Source organism: Macrobrachium rosenbergii, chromosome 46 (assembly GCF_040412425.1).
Source record: "Macrobrachium rosenbergii isolate ZJJX-2024 chromosome 46, ASM4041242v1, whole genome shotgun sequence".
Lineage (NCBI taxonomy): Eukaryota > Metazoa > Arthropoda > Malacostraca > Decapoda > Palaemonidae > Macrobrachium > Macrobrachium rosenbergii.
The window spans coordinates 48525826-48542834 of record NC_089786.1 but is presented as its reverse complement, the minus strand read 5'-3'; the positions used below and the strand labels follow the sequence as shown (position 1 = coordinate 48542834).

General features: G+C 36.2%; 1 protein-coding gene across 7 annotated transcripts in view; it reads right to left on the bottom strand.

Annotated features, from left to right (window-relative positions):
* Window positions 1–17009, bottom strand: part of Fbw5 (F-box and WD repeat domain containing 5) — a 136319-nt gene that overhangs the window by 14543 nt on the left and 104767 nt on the right. Inside the window, exons 1-10 of one of the 7 annotated variants that reach the window (XM_067089685.1) lie at window positions 16177–16503; window positions 12880–13017; window positions 12333–12424; window positions 11749–11906; window positions 11215–11392; window positions 9749–9858; window positions 5270–5488; window positions 4703–4894; window positions 2034–2108; window positions 536–707 (exon numbers count right to left, since the gene is read on the bottom strand). In XM_067089685.1, coding sequence (XP_066945786.1) covers window positions 536–707; window positions 2034–2108; window positions 4703–4894; window positions 5270–5488; window positions 9749–9858; window positions 11215–11392; window positions 11749–11906; window positions 12333–12424; window positions 12880–13001 — 1318 coding nt within the window. In that variant the 5' untranslated portion in view covers window positions 13002–13017; window positions 16177–16503. The other 6 variants (XM_067089683.1, XM_067089687.1, XM_067089684.1 and 3 more) reach the window with 6 other exon arrangements.

Here is a 17009-nt window from a genome sequence, read left to right as displayed (position 1 = left end):
TCATCACAAAGGTCTAGTTGACAAAAAACCCCTTTGTATGGCATTAAAATGTAAAATAATGCTATATGCAGTCTATGTGAGTGCAATATCTTGCTTTAGAGAGAAAGAGAGCGTGCACCTGTGGCAGACAGATAATACAGTTCTCCTTACCATAACTATGTTTTAGTTTCTAATCAGATGTCTGACCTTCACATTCCATTCTCAGTTGTCCTTTGCTATTTCTTCTAAAGGGAGAAGAATGACTGTTGGAGGGATCACGAAATGTTTTCCCCATCATCATATAATATTCGTAAACACACTGGGACTGAATACACCTCTTAGCATAATACTTCCAGCCCTATCAAGTTTTCATTGTAGCTTAAAATGTTATATTTTATTATTTCTACTTTTTGGCCATTGTTACCAGCCTAAACTGAAACTGGTTTTATGTATGAAAGGTGACAAAGATTTCAGATACAGTATTAATGACAGAATTTTTTCAATCAATACACATTTAAGCTAAAGGCAATTCTTAAAAACCAAGTAGAAAACTTACCTATCTGATGAGGCGAATAAGTTTTAGATCCTGTAGTAAAAATAAGGTATTTATCCCGATCGTCAGCCAAAGACATTGGAAACGTGGCATTGCTCTCGCTACCTTCTTCATCTAAGTCAGATCCCACATCATTTCTAGCTTTACAGGGGGCACCATCTACATCCATACCTTCCTGCAAATGTGCAGTCTGCTTTATCATTTTGAAAGGCCCCTCTAAAAGTTTATTTCATTAACATAATCGAGCCAGCAACCATAAATTCTCAACACGCTCAGCACTGGCCAAAAGGGTTTTGTTTTTATGTACAGTACTGTATTCCCAAACATACACAGAGATATATTAAATATATATACAGGCAGTTCCCAGTTATCGGCGGGGGTTCTGTTTTGATGGTGTGATGATAACCGAAAATTGCGGATAACCGAAAATTGGCGATTTTTTACGCTTATCGGTGCTGAAAAAAAAAAAAATTGCTGATTTTCGGTTATTGGCGACTCTGTTAGGTATGTATTGGTGCCAATAATTCCCCAATTATTGGCGGCACCGATAAGCAGAAATTGGTGATTTTTGGCGTTGAAAATTGCTGATTTTCGTCGCTAGACAAGCCCCATAAAACCAGATCATCGATAACTGGGGACTGTCTGTACCTGAACACATACAAAGATACAAGGATGTACAGTATACGCATATACAGTATATTAATTTGAGAAGGGTTTACCATGACTCCAGTCCCCTTCTTATCATAGCTATTGGCACTAAATTTGCTAAAGACTCAATGTGTAATATTTCATGTCTTTTACTTAATTGGGTAAAATCATGGGGAAAATTTTAAGAAATTGTGAAAATAACAAATACCTAATTTTAAATGACTAAATAATTTAAAGATCAGAAGAGTAATTTTTACAACTGCTTAGCAGCACACACGTAGGCATTATTGAAAGTTCATCTTCAAGTCTCTTCCTACATAACTGTTCAACTCCCTTGCTACAATTTTCACCTCTCATTTAGAATGAAACCTTCAGGTGTGCTCACTGAGAGCTCATATTGCAATACAGGTGTCTCGTTAAACTAATGATATTAAACTCTACACTAAGTTAGTCTAATAAACACCTGAACTCCAGCTAAAAGGATAAAAATAAATTAACCTAACTAGAGACATATCAAATAACCTAAATTATAACTAGATGCAATGCGCAGGCCACTGAAAGACTAACATATCATTATTATCATCAAGCAATTTAACCACACCACCAAGTCTGACTTCTATCATACCAAACAATTCCTTGAATGCAGAAGGAAAACCAATATAAATGAAACACATGAAAAAACAAACAAACAAAGAGAGGAAAAGACATAAACTTACTTGAAAGCAATGCTGTTGAAGATAAGGAACCTTTGTGACAGTTTATTTTTTGATGATAGACTAAAGAAGAGACAAACGACTTCTAAAACACTATGATGGTTTTCCTAATCTCAAGAGTAGTGAAAAAAGCTACTCACGCAATTGAGAGATTCTGCTGAGCTTGACAGAGATGCTGGTGGCGTAACACGAGCACCACACACTGGCTGAGATGCCTAAAAAACAATGTTTAAATGAAAGAGAAGTCAAGAATAGGACTAGATACACTACACTGCCATTTAATCTAAATTTTATCACAGAATGCTTTACCTGGAAAACCATGTGAATATTAATATACAGGCCATTAGAAAATAGAACAAGTTTAACTTAATTTTATGATATGAAATATCCAGACACAGCAATCTTCTTTCTCATTAAAAAATTATGTTGATGCTAAATCCAGAATTTTTAAAATTATCATTCTTCACTAAGACCTCACCGGTGGAAAGCCCATTTGTACTTTGAATACACGTAGTACAAGAAGTTTTTAAAATAATTTGTGATTCATATGGTTTCTTCTTGTCTTGTGCAAGCAGGTTTGATTGAAGCAATAATCTGTATTCCTTAGGAATGTAAAGAGTTTTGGAAAAGTTCATCCCTTTTAAGGTGAATGCAAATGTTAAATTTTTAAAGTTTTCCAAAATGTTTGAAGTATGTGACACAAATATGGAACAATGTTCACTATCATATAGTTGAACTACTGAAAAAAAAAAGTTTAAGTATACCTTAGTTTTACCAGACCACTGAGCTGATTAACAGCTCTCCTAGAGAGGGCTGGCCTGAAGGATTAGACTTATTTAACGTGGCTAAGAATTGGTTTTGGAACTTATTTGTGGAATCCAAACCACATTATAAAGCATTAGAAGTTTAAAATTGATGCAAATGCTTCTTTTGTTTATTGAACAGGCTGACTGGAGCTTTATTTGTCTTTTAATGGTATATCTTTTACATAATTTGTTCTTTATTTATTTATTTTCTTTACATTCTTTACATCTGTATTTCTTTCTTTCTGTTTTGAAACCCATGACCTTGTATCAATGTGCTTTTCCAAATTGGGTTGCAACCTGGGCTAATAATAATAATAATAATAATAATAATAATAATAATAATAATAATAATAATAATAATAATAATAATAATAATAATAATAATAATATACCAGTATAAATTTTCATAATAAAATTTATCATTTGGATACTTACCTACTGTTAAAGATAGCTCTATATCCTCACCTATCAGCGCAGAGATATAAGCTATTCTTAACAATGGGTAAGATTCATCCCAAATAAATAAATAATAATAATAATAATAATAATAATAATATACAGACAGGAGAATGAAAAACAGAACAGAGGAATAGCACAGCAAACCAATGAACGGCCAGTACTTGATACAGACTAAAGGACTGACCAGCAATGAAACATGGCAATGGCTACAGAAGGGAGAACTCAAAAAGGGAATAGAGGGAATGCTAACAGCAGCACAAGATCAGGCCCTAAGAACCAGATATGTCTAAGGAACAGTAGATGGAAATAACACCTCACCCATATGCAGGAAGTGCAATATGAGAGACAGGACCATAAACCACATAGCGAGTGAATGTCCAGTACAGCCTATGCAAGAAACACCACCTAGCTTGAAGTAATAAGTGGTACAAACACCAACCTGAGGGAGTAATAGAAAACGATCAGGCAAAGATCCTCTGGGATTATGGTATCAGAACAGATTGGGTGATACATGCCAATTGGCCAGACTTAACTGATTATCAAAATCAAGAAGAAAGTATCACTCACTGATGTCGCAGTATCATGGGACATCAGAGTAGATGAGAAAGAAAGAGAAAAAATTGATAAGTATCAAGACCTGAAAATGAAAATAAGAAGGATATGGGATATGCCAGTAGAAATTGTTCCAATAATCATAGGAACACTAGGCACGATCCCAAGATCCCTGAAAAGGAACCTGGAAAAACTAGATGCCGAACTAGCTCCAGGACACACGCAGAAGAGCATGCTATTAGAAACAGCAGACATATTGAGAAAAGTGATGGACTCCTAAGGAAGTAGGATGCAACCTGGAACCCCAAACTATCAATACCACCCAGTCGAACAGGATGGCTGAGATAGAAAAAAAAAAAAATAATGAACTGCCCTCAAGTACCAATAAAGGAAGTATATTGTTAACTGGAGTTGATACTTATGGAACTTGACATACCACCAAAAGACTGCCGTTGAGTCACTACCCCTTAGGTACTGAGTCTAATGCTCCCCTTGGGGACACCAGCAAATCTAATTAGCAGCATAAATGGATTTTGTTTGGTATAGTAATGTTCACTGTTGCCAAAGAATTCTAAATTCTTACAGACTACATTACTACAATAAAAACATGAATCACACAAATTGCTGCCTAACCACAATATTTTTGATATGATTATTATTATCATTATCATTATTATTCAGAAGATGAACCCTATTCATATGGAACAAGCCCACAGGAACCACGGACTTGAAATTCAAGCTTCCAGAAATACAGAAAGATCAGTTATCAGAAAAACAGATAAGCTAACAAATTAATAAAATAATAAATAAAAATGTAAGTAAAATATTAAAATACACATTGAACTGTATTAGGGCAGTACTGTAATGCACTGCATCTTCGCTTGAACTTCTGAAGTTCCAACTGCACACCATCCTCTGGGATGTTGTTCCACAGTCCAACAGTGTGAGAAAATATGACAGATATGTCCCAGAAGTACTGTTGTAAAGCATACCAATTCTTTCTCCATGTCCATTGCAGCATCTGGCAGGCTCTCCTCTGCTTCCCTGTAGTCCTTGGTGTATGTGATGGGACTTGTATGAACTGGATTTACAGGTAACTGTTGCTTCGCGTTTTGGTCTTCTGTGACCGACACCTGGTGAATCCCCAGATCTCTGTGTGATGGGGGATTGCCTCTCTCAACAATCTGTGTGGAGGAGTTAGCCAACAATGAATAAAAAATAAAGAAAGGTATTGGCAAAAATAAACACTAACTTATTACTATAGTTCTATGCATCCCTTTAGTGTCACATTAAATGTTTTCTGTATCTGCTAAGACAGAGTATAAAGATGATATCCTTATTTTGTTCTCCCATCATTATCATTACCATGACAATGTAAAATGCACCATTTCTTAAATATTTTTTAAAATATGGTTGGTGCTGGTCTTCTATGAATAACTGTAATAAAATTTTTAAAATACACATGTATTAATTTTCAAGAAAGCTGTTTTACTTTTTAAGCCCACATCAAAGACATTGCATAAAAACAAAGACTGTGACAGCTACAAACAGAAACTTACCTCCTTTTTCCCATCCGTAGCATCTTTATTAGCGCTGTTTGACTCCTGATTAGGCACGGAGGCCTTTGGTGAGTCCTGAGTAAGGCAGTTGGCCACCAAAATTGTGCGAACACTCGATGCATTGCGATTATAGAACTTGTATAACCTGCTGATGATGGCATGATGCTCAGAACTGTTCTCCTGATAAGCTTTGTTGAGCCATATGACACTTGCGCTTACCTTTAGAACAAGCAATACTATAATATAAAAATAAAGAGAGATACTTTTAGATATGGCTTCCATAATCTGCTGCTATATTTAACGAGCATACATAAGAATATCGAGTAGTATTTCTAATCAAAGTAATCCTTTTCCATTGGAGTTAAAAATACTGTAATACATGGAATCCAAATATGGTAACATCCTTTATCACATTTTTCTGCTACCCTTAAGCAATTGGACCTTCAATATATAAAATTAAAAATATTCATCAAAACCGTCAGAGTACAGCTAGAGGTCACAATCTGCTAGTCCCACTTTTCACCACACTCTAAGACACCTGCTGGCTTTGTGTGCATGCACAAAGATGGCAGTATCTAAAGAAATGCACTTACCAACAATAATTTGAACTGGAACTGGAATATAGAATTTAGGTCAAAGGCCAAGCGCTTGGACCTATGAGGTCATTCAGTGCTGAAAGGGAAACTGACAGTAAGAAGGCTTGAAAGGTGTAACAGGAGGGAAAACCTCACACTTGCACTGTGAAACAATTGTAAGGAGTGGGTGGAAAGTCAGATGGAAGAAAGAGAATATGAACGGAGGTACAGTAAAAGTAATGAAAGAGGTTGCAGCTAGGGGCCAAAGGGATGCTGTAAAGAACCTTAAATAACGCCTACAGTGTACCACGTGAGGTGCACTGATGGCACTACCCCCATACAGCGAACAATACAGTAATCCCCCGTATTCGCGTTCTCATGATTCGTGGACTCACGCATTCGTGGGTTTCTCTGTGGAACGTATCTAGCCATTATTCGCGGAAAATTCACCCATTCGCGGTATTTTTCACTGAGAAATATTCACTAATTACTGTATTTTCATATAATTTTCATGAATAAGTGCACTTTTTGTGATAAAACTATTAAAATACTCAGGTTTATGCATTTTTACAGGGTTTTCCTGTGTTTAAACTACCAAAATGGGCAGTTCTAAGTGTTTTTAGAGGGGTTTTAAGTATTCGTGGATTTTAGCTATTTGCGGAGGGGTGTGGGACGCATCCCCCCGCGAATATGGGGGTTCACTGTAGTGATTTGAGAAACCACTGTATTGTTCTGAAGAGATCTTTCTTTCCCATTCAGTAAAGTAAAAATGTGCTAGTCTTTAATGCAAAGATAGCTTAGACTATCTTAATTTAACTAAATTATACACTTTTTCACCTCCCTTAAGTCACAAGGATTTGCCTAACAGAAAGTTAATGCGCTCAGCTATCATGAGAGATCATAAGTGATTCTGATTTTGTTATTCGTAGTCATTCCTACTGAATTCTGGTTATATTCTTGGAATTGAAATCAACTTCAGCACTGATACCAGTGTTGCTACTACTTTTATGTATGTGTATATTAAATCGCTTACTATGTGAGATTTGGGTTTATAAATTAAAGATACTGCTAGTAATGTTTCCAGTACAGTAATAGTAAGCATTATTTTGACAGGTGATCTTACTATTTATATTTGAGATTTATTTCTAGGCAGACACCCAAATTTGCTCTTTAAACAATATATGATAATCTGACACCTGAATACCCTTTTTAAACTCTGTGGTTGATCCCAATGCCGCTGTGAGACAAAGGGCCTCTGTGAAATTCCACCGCTTGTATCTTATTGATGTTTAGCTGACAAAAAATCTACACTCATCTCCAGCCCCCTTGTTCGCAGTTCTCATCCAAGTGGGTCTGGATCTTCCAACTCTTTGGTGCTCATAGAACCCAGCTGCCACTAACAAGTACCTCTTTCCCATGGGTTGTGTGGATGTGTACAAGTCATGTCCATCTCCTTTTCTTCATTTTCTCATCTACTTCTGGAACTTCTGTGATTTCCCAAATGGTATCATTTCTCACTCTCTCCTGCCACCTGCTTTTGAATATTCTTCTCAGAGCTTTATTTTCAATACCACAAAATCTTTTTGATATACACTCATTGTCATTCATGTCCATAAAGCAATACAGATAGTACTAGTTATGTATAATCTTATATATATAAAATCAATGTATTTCAAGCCCTCTTTAAGGAATATATAACTCATAGATTAGTGAAGAGTTCAACTATCACCAAAAAACAAAATTGAATGATTATGACATGTCCTTACTAAAGGGATTTATAGTTCACAGGTTTAAATCTACTGTGAACCATCAACATACGTTAACTGTGCTGTTTTCACCAAAAAATCACAGCTCCAGATACCCTTGCACACTGTAGCGTTGATTGCCAATATTCTGAACTGTGGAACAAGGCAATCTACAGTAATGGTTTGTACATACAGAAAATTAAATAAAAAAAAAAGTCTACCTTGAACTGAGTGAAACTGCACAAAACAGGACAATTGTACAGATTTACAATCCTTTATCCAGAATTCTAAAAACTAAGAAGCTTTAGAATCTGTAATATTTTTTTATGGAGGGTAGAGTGTTGTAATACGGTATTACAATCGAAGAAATATAATGCCGTTTATAGTCCCACTTGGTGAAAAAAATTAATGTGTTTACTGTGTTTATTCTTGTACATCTTGTAACTTTCCGAAACCTAATATTTAAACTGCTTGTGTGTGTAGGAGAGAGAGAGAGAGAGAGAGAGAGAGAGAGAGAGAGAGAGAGAGAGAGAGAGAGAGAGAGTATATCTTAGTTTAACCAGACCACTAGCTGATTAACAGCTCTCCTAGGGCCCATTTAGATTTATCTTTACACTGACATATACCCATTTGAGACTACTGGCCCCATTTAGGTTGTTACACTGACATATACCCATTTGCAAAATTCAAATAATATAGCTGTATTGAGGATAATGATAATTTTAATAAAACTGTTGTTTTACTTGGTGTATGCAATTATATTCCATGTATTATTGTCATATTATCATATTATAATTTATGAACATCGCAATGATGTGCCGTTTGCATTCTGGTAATGTTTACATTCTTGAAATCATCAGGCAATTGCATTTCACTGACATCATCACTGCCATTAGTTGCTAAATGAAACATTAATTCGGTGATATGTTTTTTCATGAATTATCAAATCTGGGGAACTTACTTTGTTTATTAACGCAGTAAATTAAATGAAGTAAAGGTGTTTTTTACCAATTTTGGATTATGCTTCTGCCTCTTCCAAAACGCTTTGTGGCCTGCGCATCGTTCGTTTTTTCAACCTCAGCTAAAGTTTTATATTTAGTATAATTAGTGGTATAAATTCTTAACCCCTTCTCCAATGTGTGAAGGATGAATAAAAATTTATTTTATGTAAATCACCATTGAAAATTAGCATATTTTTATCAAGTAAAAAACTAAGCAATTCTTAATAAATGTGTGTCAGTTACGGTAACTAAAATCAGCAAACAGCTGTTTCTTGATTCAACTGTTTATGTTGCATATGCCCTTGCTTTGCATGAAGTAGTACTGTAAGTGATTGCTAATTACAGTATATGAAATAATTGATTAATTAATTATGTCTCATAGTAATGAATTTTTAGACTAGCCAGAAGTTTGGTAAGCCTAGTTGAATGTATGAAAATTCACATTTAACCTAGAGATTGGGAATTCGAATTTAACCTAGAGAATGAAGATTTCCATTTTATCTAGTGAAAGAAGATCCATATTTAATCTAGTGAATAAAGTCTTGCATTTAACTAAAAAAATTTTTGCTTCTAGGCCTATTAATTAGTTAAAAGCTAACTTAGATATAAAGTAATATGCATTATCAATGGAATCTACCAAAACTGAGACAGGCATAAGAAGCCCAGCCTAGCATAACCTACTGAATAAGAAACTCGCACATTAAGCACAGCCTTGTGTAATCGACTGAAATTGCAACTTGCACTATACACAATATACAGTATGTGATGAAATCATGTTTTGAGACAAAATCTTAACATTGCTTGGTACATGAAATTGGATAATGCATATTTATATACACAAATTATAGTTCCTTTTGATGCAGTATGCTTTTGAGTTTTACAGAATATTTTTGTTGGAAATAAAATGTGCCTGTACGTATTTACGGAGCAACCTTCATTCCGAAATCCAAAAAAAATCCCAAAAACTGAAACACAGCTGGCCCCAATGGTTTCAGATAAGGGATTGTGAACCTGTATAAGGAAAAATATACTTTATAAAAAATGTGAATCAATAACAATTTCAAAAGTCACTTAAAGAGAAAAAAATCCTTGCCTTTTTTAAAAATGGCATATCTAATGACTAAAAAAAAAAAAAAAGTAAAAACCCACAAATCTTACCAGGTGTGCTAGCCAATGAAGGTCACCAGAGATTAAATATTGATCATTGTACCAAGTACCAAAAATATCGTACGGCTTGTTGAGTACACGACACTGCAGCTGAAAGTCCTCTGTGGAAATGAAAGCACGAAATTCAGTAATTTCAAATATAAAAAAATACTTTATTAATATTAAAAGCAGGCCACTCAAATAGTCGGTTCTTGACTCTTAAGGGGCTACTTGCCTTTATGAGAGAGAGAGAGAGAGAGAGAGAGAGAGAGAGAGAGAGTTAATACATAAATTTTTTCATTCTGACAAAGTGAAGCTAGTACCTAAAGTTATTGAGAGAGGACATAGAATGGAAGTTGAAAGCTTTGTGTTTATTTAGAGAGAGAGAGAGAGAGAGAGAGAGAGAGAGAGAGAGAGAGAGAGAGAGAGAGAGAGAGAGAGAGAGAGAGAGAGACCCTTACCATTCTTGATCTACAATAAATGACTAGATATGTAACTCTGTCATAATAACATTTCAATTCCTCCATGAAAGATTGGTAAGTGCTATGCTGTCAACAATACAAATGGGTCTTTGCAACCTTCATCCATTCAGAATAGATACAGTACATGAGAGTCTAGGAATGTGTCTTTAGCTTAACAAGGCCACTGAGTCCCATTCCTAGACTTTCACATGGCTTGTCCAACAGAACTGATCTTTCAAGAGAACCAAATAATTGAACAAATAGAACTGATCTATCAGGAGAATCAAATAATGGAACAATGTAAAGTTCAAGAAACTGGACAAGAAGTAAAGGGCATAAATCAGTGTCGCTGGGGGCCTAATAAAAGATGCAGAGAACCATCAGTAGCATCTGCAGTACCATGGAGGGCATACCATATCCCACTCGATGGGGGGGGGAGGGAGGGAGGATGACAGTTACAGCATGTAACCACATGAAAGTGTATCTAATTCTAAGACAGAATACTTCTACTTTTGTCTGACTTCCTTTCAGTAATGAAGAACACTGAAATACTATGCGGTACTTTTGCCTTATTTTCAGACATTCTGCATATTTATTTACATGCAGTCCCCAGTTAACAGCAGGCTCGGTTACTGGGGATCAGGTTTTATGGGGCTTGTCTAGCGACAAAAATCGGCAATTTTCAGCGCCGAAAATTGCCGATTTCCGCTTATCGGTGCCGATAATTAGGTATTGGCACCAATACATACCTAACAGAGGCGCCGATAACCAAAAATTGGCACTTTTCAGCACCAATAAACCCGAAAATCGCCAAAAAAGCACCGGAAATCGCCAATTTTTGGTTATTGGCGATTTTCGGTCATCATCACACCCCCAGAACGGAACCGCCTCCGATAACTGAGGACTGCCTGTACTCCAAACTCATCTAAGTACAGCAATAAAGAAAATATGATTTTCTCAAACAACTTCAGGAACTTGAATATTGAAAGATTACAAAAAAAGTGAAACAGTACTAACTTTCTAGATTGAAGACTGCTATTTCTCCAGATGTGCTGTTGTAGTTTCCGAAATGAACACCTGACACCAACAGCAAAGTGTCTGAACTGTTAAACTGTGAGAATTGAGTGTATTTCCAAGAATGCAGTTTCATATCTCTATAGTATTTGACTTCGGCTGGGTGTGTGCTAGTCCATACCTGAAGAGCAAGAGATATTGAGAGGATTTTGTCAATTTGTTCTGAAAATGTACAAAGAACAATGCTTCTATTGGAGAATTATTGTTTGGACTGACATAATGTTAGACTATTTTCTTCAGTCAGTCAAGTAACTTGTAAAAAAGTAAAAATAACATTCATGAAACACGGCCAATAAACACAGATGATATTCACAATTTCCTCAAAATTTTTAGGGCACAATTCAGGTTATACTCATCGTTTTAAACTCATAGCTTGAGCAACAACAAAGAGAAATCTTCAAATGCTCTCCCTACTTTTACAGAACTCCATTTGAAAACAAAGGTATAAAATTCTCCTTACTATACACTGCAACTCACAATGATATATCCATCCTTGGAAGAAGTGGCAAATACGTCTCCTTTATGCGAAAATGACACATGAAGAACTTGGTGGTTGTGTTCCGATATCTCTTGCATTAAAACTACAGGTGTCTCTTCAACTAAACGTTCATATTCTGCTCGCCAAGATACTGCACCTGTTGGTTAAGAGGCCCAATTACATGCTTAAAAACTTGTGCCAACTGAATAAATAAATGACCTTTATTCCAAGTTATCAAATTTCACTTCCCTTTCATTTAAACTTGAGTTACAGACATCAAGAGGTCTTCTTTTGAGGGCTGTGTCCTAAAAGTTTAGTTGTGCTTGGAATGGACAATAATATGATACAGATTTCAAAAACAACTGACAATTACTGTGGCTTTTGAAAGGCTAGCTATTATTCCATCATTCAAAGCTTTGATTTTTAAAACCTTAGGTAAAACGTACTACCAACAGGCAAAAATACCAACACAATGCAACCACGAATGACATGCACCAAAAGGCTTTCAATGAAGTGCAATAAAGTAGAGCAAAGAAAAACAACCTGCAAAATATCAGTGAAGAATGTGACAAGTATGGCTCACCTGGCATAATGGGAACACTTGGGTCAACCTGGAAATCTTTATAAAAATAGTGTCTCCAGAGGAATTCATCATATGATACCTGCATCCATGACCTGTTATGAAACAAAATAGTCAAAATAAAATGTCAACATGATAACATATAGAGTAATCATACATCCGTAGATTTTCAGGATTTTCAAGAACATATTTCTATACCACTAGATGCCTGACATGTGAACTATATATCTATGCAAAATATGAATCTGTCTCTCAGCACAAGTAGAATCCTTAGTACTTAAATCCATACTAAAATATTTAATACAGTAACTGAACCTGTATACTGTTTACTACTCCATCTCTTAAAACAATATACATCACGAATCTAACAGATTTCATGAAAAGCTGAAGTTTCATAATTGATGCAAATGCATAAAACCCTGCCTTGTCTCATGTACAGTTCAAGAGGATTTGGTATAACTTCTCTTTCAGTACAAATCAAATGCTCGAATCAATAACATTACCTTCCATGTATGTACAAAAGTTAAATTACTAGTGAACAACAACTTACTTGCATACACGGGCCACATAAGGTATGTCTGAATAATCCAAAAATGTGAAGATATGAAGGAGAATGCTGTCGGGGAGCAAGCTCCAGTTCGGCCCCCTTGCCCTCCTGAACACCTTCGGCATTTTTGTCCTTAGTCACCTGATGAGGAAGTAAAAAAACATTTTGCTAACATTTTACAGACAAAAATGTACAGTTGTTTAAGTAAGTAAAAAAAAAAATCAATTCTTTTTCTAACGAAATCTCACAAAGCCCCACACCAAAAAAGAAAAAAACTTAATTTTGAAAAGGAATGCATACTGTATTTCTATGAATGTCTACCAAAAGCACCAGAACAGAACTACACAATAATGAGCAGTACAGTAAACCCCCCGTATTTGTGGATTCATGATTCGTGGACTCACATATTCGTGGATTTCTCTGTGGAAAGTATCTACCCATCACTCGGGGAAAATTCGCGCATTTGCGGTATTTTTCACAGAGAAATATTCACTAATGACTATATTTTCATACAATTTTCATGACTAAATGCACGTTTTGTGATAAAACTATTAAAATACTCGGGTATAAGCATTTTGAGAGGTCTTATCTTGTGTTTAAACTATCAAAATAGGCAGTTCTAAGTGTTTTTAAAGGGGTTTTAAGTATTCGTGGACTTTAGCTATTTGTGGGGGGGTGTGGTATGCATCCCCCACGAATACGGGGTGGTTTACTGTACAGGCATACATATCTGTAAATTAGAATGGCTGGAAAATGGATGTCAATTCAGATTTAAAGTCCATATTTTTCTGTTGAATATGACAGAATTTCTCACATGTTCCTTAAAAACAATCCAAATTTAAGACCAGGTACAATGTCTTGTCCATCAGTATCTGTTTCAAATCTTATTTTCCCGCAGGGGTAAGTTGCCACCTAAGAAGTCAGAGGGTACTGTCATAAAGTTGTGATACAAAACCTGAAAAGTCATAACAGGTGCTCAAGGGTGTAAAAGAGTTTCTTATACAACACTTACCCCCACGAAATATCTGAGAATGAAGGAACCTGAACCTTTAACTTCTAAAGTAAAAAAAAGTCAAATAAGATTCTTCATTCTTTGTTTACTTAGGTTAGGATGAATTCCCTTTGGAGAGGCAGGGTTGTCTAAACCTTTTTTCATAAAACTTTTTATTTTTGGAAATCAATGGGATTACATGAAAGGAAGCAAGGACCCAGGTCACTTGGGACCTTCTACCCCAAGCAACATTAAACAACAGTAGGTCTGATTATGTTAACTTAGGATAGACTCCTTTTGTATGGAATCTGACCCTTTCCAATTTGGAAGGTCACTGAGGTCCTTCACTCAATCAGGTAGTACATAGCATTTTTTTTCCAAGAGTGAAAACATGTAAAACACTATTTCACAATGCTTATCTTGAGCTTAGTGTATTCCACCAATGCCCTTCCTCCTAATCACATATTTTTGTTTTATCTAACCAAAAATCCATTTCCCATTGTGTCCGTATGACCTGAAAGATAGGCTAATCAGATGGAAATATATATGGTACGTTCTTGGGAATTGAATCTGTCATACATGAATTATAATAAAGGCAACCTAACTTTCCTAATAAGTTATGAAAAAAGTGTGAATTCATTCTTTATGTGTGTATTCACTTAACAATTATTGATATGAGAGCCACACTCGGAAAACAGGGGGTTTTATTTAAAATTTTTTCTTTATACAATATATCTTAAATGTTTGAAAAGATATTTCATGAAAGCACTTCACATGCCTTCCATGTGATACAGTTCAGGTATCACAGGAAACAACCAACTGTAATTGTTTGGTTCCAAGATACTACAGTCATACGATGACAAACCTCTTTAGTTCGAGCATGAAACAATGTTTAGCCTAAGGGCCAAAGCCGCATGGGATATAAACAAAGCAATGATTTACTCAGTACTGAGTACATATAAGGTAAGATATGGTTATCAGCCTGAGGTTAGGATATATTCCTATAATATAATCCAACAGCCAATGCCACATTTTAGCAACTGTTAAGGTTATAACTGAGAAAAGGGGTGGCGGGGGGAGGTGGAAAGTCTAGGTGGGCAAAGCTAAAGCTGCCATGGCATAACTAAGCCAGATATAGGATGTTGTGCCCTAGTCAGGTTAGGCTAGGATGTAAAGCCTACACACCCATATCCCTTACAGGTAATTATCATGAATTTATCTGCTTTTCTGGGTGTAACCTATCTAATCTAATCATTTATTTTCTCTCCGTGCGATTTCGTGAGATTACAGATGTCAGTCACGTACACGGACGTTGGGGGCAATTCTTGCCCGATAAGCAACCGTGTGAATAGCAGCGAGCCTTAGGGGCTATGATCGAACCCCGGTGTAGTTGTAATACACACACAGTAAGTAGGTTGGCTACGTGAGAGCAGTCAAGTCCTGAAAAATCCGAAATGTGCTGAAAAATACGAGGTGTCCCGGTTAATAGAGCTTGGCTTCGTTATAAATAAGATAAATGAGTATACTATCACTACCATAAACGAAGAAAACCAAATCAAACAACGTCGAAATGATGGCTACGTGCGAGCTGTAACGTCCTGGAAAATCAGAGATGTCCTGGAAAATGGAGTTACGCTCCCGCATTACGAGGAGAAACAATGATACCATTCCCACCACAAACGAGAAGAATCATATTAAATAATGTTCTGAGGATACGGGGCGAAAAGCGGCCAGACGGAAGGAGCGAATGTTTCCTTTTTCCAATTAAGGCTCTGGCCTAAGGTGGCTTTGTTTTCCTCAGTTCTCCATTTAACATACTCCACAGTTTCCTTGTCAACGAATTTACGACGCGTAAAATTACCTAATACATACGTCACGTCCTAACAGAACGTCCTCACGACACCCGTGGTCTTCAACTCACTCATATAACGTCGAAATGCGAAGATATCCGGGGACACTATTGCGGAATAAACACTAGTTGGACATTAGACAGTCAACAGCTGATATTTCTGTCCCTGGCCTATTCCACCGATCTGCTAATAAACATCTAGATGGAGGAATTGCCGTTCTGCTTCTTGGGAATTTGACGAGAGAATGCGCGGAAAATTGTATTCTTTCGTCCAGTGTTAGATTTTTAAAGGAGTCAGCAAGGTAAATAACATGGTATGGTATTTATATATGGATGAATAATGTAGTAGCACACAGGTAAACGTTGTAAAAAATACAAGGTGCGCACAATTTGCCCCGGGGATATTGTGCGCTCGAATGTCAGCCACAAAACAAGATGCCATCTGCGAGTCACGACTTACAGATATTTTTACAATTTATCGGGGCTGCGGACTTCTCTTGTGCATTTGGAAACGTCAGTTGACCGTCGAGACTGGTTTATAAGCACTGCATACTTCTTTGAACGAATAAAGACGCAAGTACGTTAAATTACTTTTCTTCCCATCTTGGAGTGGTAAGGGACACACATCCCCAATGACCTGGTCTTCGGTTGGATTCGTTTGGCCTCCTTTAAACAATCTGTCATGCTCAGTGCATCAAGCACTTTCCTCCCTTCATGTTTATGCGCACGAAAATGGCACAGCGTTCGTTAACGGACGAAATTCGTGATTACAATGAAAATAAACGGTGTTTACCCACTGTAGGAAAATCCTCATCTTTTTTTTTCAGGAGACATTTGGCATCGCGACTGTCACACAGTGACTCTCACTTGTATTTAATGTGAAATCGTTAGGAGGGATTTCATTATCGACTTGGCGCTTTTTGTTTTTCCTCTCTTATCACCTGATTATCGTTTCTCTGCTTCAGATTACCTTTCGAAAACTTACTACAGACTTTGGGTATTATTTTGCGACTTTTTAACCACGCAGCATCCCAGAATCTCTTTCACATTCTGGTGAGGTACTTTCAGTTTGCGAGAAATCTGTTTATTTACATCAGATGTCCGAATTCTGTAGAGGATGCACACAAACACACACACACACACACACACACACACATGCATATATGCACTGCATACACACTATATATACATATACATGCACACACACATATATATACAGTATATATATATATATATATATATATATATATATATATATATATATATATATATATATATATATAGGCATGATTT